We start from the raw sequence: 3275 nt of genomic DNA, 5'->3' as shown, positions 1-3275 counted from the left end.
AGAAGTCACTGCCTGAAATATGTCATCTCCCACTATCTCCCAGCAATCTTGGAAGAAAAAGCTCGAGAAACCATCCGGACCAGGGGCCTTGTTTCCAGGAATGTCAAAGAGAGCAGCTTTAACTTCATCTTTAGTAAATTTCAACATCAGGTCTTCAACTTGCTGTGTGGAAAAAACCGCACCCCTGCTAACTATTTTCTTGAGGACAGGCCTTCTGTTAGCCATGCTTGTTCCCAGCAACTACTTATAGTAATCAACAAATGTTGTTGAGATCAGATTGGGGTCAATGATCCTGGAACCTAGCTGGTTTTCTATAGAGAAAATATGATTATGTCTTGCTCTTTCCTTGATACTTGCATGAAAAATTGCAGTATTCAAATCTCCATTTTGGATACAAGTGACCTTAGCCTTCTGTTGCAGGAATGTTGAGTAGTCTTGCTGCACCTGGATTAGCTTAGTTCTCGCAGCCAATTCTCTATCAAGCATCTCAATATCAAGAGGGCCTTGCTGTAATTGTTGTTGCACATTTTCTAGATCACCTTGGGCTCTCTGGACAGCCGTGTGCATATCAGAGAAACCAACTTTGTTAATCTCTTTTACAACCGGTTTTAGAGCTTTAAGCTTTGAAATCACTTGATACATCTTGGTCCCATATACCCGATTGTTCCACACCTCCTGAACCTTATTGCTGAAGTTCAGGTAATTACTCCACATTTTGAAGTAACGAAATGGTCTCCTTCCTTCAACTCTCCTTGGATACAAGGATAATACACAAGGAGAATGATCAAATGTCCCTTCGCTCAAAAAATTAGCCTCTGCTTTCTGATATTGATCGAGCCACGCTTGATTAGCCATAACTCTATCAATTTTGGAACAAATTCTATCTTTTGCTTGTTGTTTGTTCGACCATGTGAAAAAATTCCCAGTTGCCTTCACATCTTCCAACCGACACTGCTCAACACAGTTCGCAAAAGCTATGTCCAGATAATACTTGACTTTATGGCCTATTCTCTCCTCCTTTGAGAGAATATCATTAAAATCTCCCATTAAAAACCAGTTCTCCACTGTTGCTAAAGCTGCCAAATCTTTCCATAGTATCTCTCTCCCAGCTTTATCATTGAAAGCATAAATGATAGTAGCAAAGCTACTAAAGGTATGATCCATTGTAGAAATTTTTAAATGCATTAGTTGACTTGTACATTTAATAATGTCCACAATGTATCTTACCGGATTCCAAGCAATGACAATCCTTCCACCTCGATGCCAAGCAATGTTTGTTGAGAAACACCATCCTTCAAACACATTAAGATACAAGGTTCCCAATTTGTGAACCTTGACCCTTGTCTCAAGGAGCCCCAAAAAACCATCACCCTGATTATGAATAAGTTGCTTGATTGCTCTTTGTTTTTGAGTGTTGTTGGCCCCTCAGACATTCCAACAAAGGAACTTATCCATTTCCAAGAGAGGGATCTCCCCCCCCCCCCTCTTGTATTAATCTGTATTGCCCCAATCTCAATTCCTTGTTCCTCTTGCTGCTCTTCCCCAGTACCAGTTAGAATGCTAAAAACATTCTGTATTTCGGTTTCTACAGGGTCTTCTTGCGGCCTGGTCTTTTTTCCTTTTGAAACCGGTTGAAAACTGTCTTCATCCTGTGTGTTCTTCCTGTTTTCTACTCTATTATATGCCTTCACAACCCATTCTTTCTTGGCCTGAGTTTTCTTTTTACATTTAGCAGCCACATGGCCCATTCCATAGTAATGTTGGCACACACTTGGCTTCCATTCATACTGGACTGTTACTGTGGTGTTGCTGCCATATTCATTTTCAAATTCAATCATTCCTGGTAAGTCTTGCTCAATGCTAACCTCAATCAAAACCCTTGGGAACATAAGCCTTTCTCTTTCTCTTGTAATCGCATCTACCATGATAGGCTTTCCCAATTGCCCAACAATTTTAAACAAAGACTTCTCTCCCCAATACTTGAGCTCTAAGTCCTCTAATTGTATCCAAATAGGCACTAATTTCACATCTTCTTTCTTAACACTTGAATTCGGGTCCCATGGCTTCATAATAACCGGTTTCCTATAGAAAAAAATATAGCCCCCATTCAACACTTCATCTCTTTGCTCAATAGAATGAAATCTGATTAAGAACACCTCATACGCTAATAGCTTTACTTTGTCCACTTTCTCAGTCCATTTTTCGTTTTGCAAAACCTTCAAGGATGTGTAATGGTGGATTAGATCCAAGCACATAACACACCAAAGAAGGCTTCCAATAGTTAATCTCATCCTCTATGTCCTCTAAATCTATCTTCAGCTTCCTATCTTGTTGAGAACTCTTAAATGAATTCTCTAAATTCCTCACTACAGTTGCAGATCTCAAAATAGGGGAAGTAGGGTTCATACCTTTTGATATACTATCGTTACATTGCTCTGTTGCCTTGAGAAAGCTCACAAAGTCACGCTGAACATCCTCTTGCCTTTGAATTTCCCGTAGAGAGCTTCGAGGAGACAGTGGCTCTTGAAAGTCCTTCGATCCCAAGCTCCTTCTCCCCAGATCAATTTCATCTGGTTCGTCTTCACTCCCAGAAATTTCTAACGCCTCAACCTCATCAGGAAGATTAATTTGCGATTGCAGCTCCATGTGCCCAGCTCGATTCCCATCTTTCTTCGGTTTTTTCGAATCTGATTTCAGCTTCCCTCCCCTCTTCGATCGTGTTTTCGCCATCGCTTCAGCAAAGTGCTGTATGGCCTAAGTAGAGAGAAAAACTAATAAGACTATTGTTATGATCGTCTTTGAAACCTTTATTTTTATTTTTATTTTTTGCTGTTAATAAACTATTAGGAAACTAAAATAAAACTATTAAGAAACGTTAAAAAATATTTCAGAAACTAACTATTTCTCAAAGTGTTTTCTCCTTTTCTTTTTTTCAATATAAATTCCTACAAAAAATGGAATTAAACTATTATAAAATAATTATGTAACTGTAAATCAACTTAAAAACCACAACTCTTTACTCAAATTAACAAAGTTGTTGTCATTGTGCCTTTTCATTATGTTTATTTGAATCACATCAATTTCCAACTATTATAAAACTAATTTGCCACCATTTACATAAATCGTACCTTGTATATCTGCTAGTTTTTGGTACATGTCAAGTGACACTCCTTCATAATTGGTAAACCATTTTAAAACGATATTGCAACTGTAAGGCAACGCAAAATATTAAAAACAGCCTTATTCGTAACATGTGGTTCCTTAATTAGAATCAG

At 38.3% G+C, this 3275-nt stretch overlaps 1 protein-coding gene across 1 annotated transcript; it reads right to left on the bottom strand.

Annotated features, from left to right (window-relative positions):
- Nucleotides 1-240: 240 nt before the first annotated feature.
- Nucleotides 241-1164, bottom strand: LOC133032122 (uncharacterized). The gene has a single exon (XM_061105965.1). It carries the CDS (start codon nt 1162-1164, stop codon nt 241-243), a length of 924 nt encoding a protein of 307 aa, XP_060961948.1.
- Between the last annotated feature and the right edge of the window lie 2111 nt (nt 1165-3275).

This window comes from Cannabis sativa, chromosome X (assembly GCF_029168945.1).
Source record: "Cannabis sativa cultivar Pink pepper isolate KNU-18-1 chromosome X, ASM2916894v1, whole genome shotgun sequence".
Lineage (NCBI taxonomy): Eukaryota > Viridiplantae > Streptophyta > Magnoliopsida > Rosales > Cannabaceae > Cannabis > Cannabis sativa.
The sequence above is the reverse complement of the archived record's forward strand: the minus strand, read 5'-3'. Positions and strand labels throughout refer to the sequence as shown.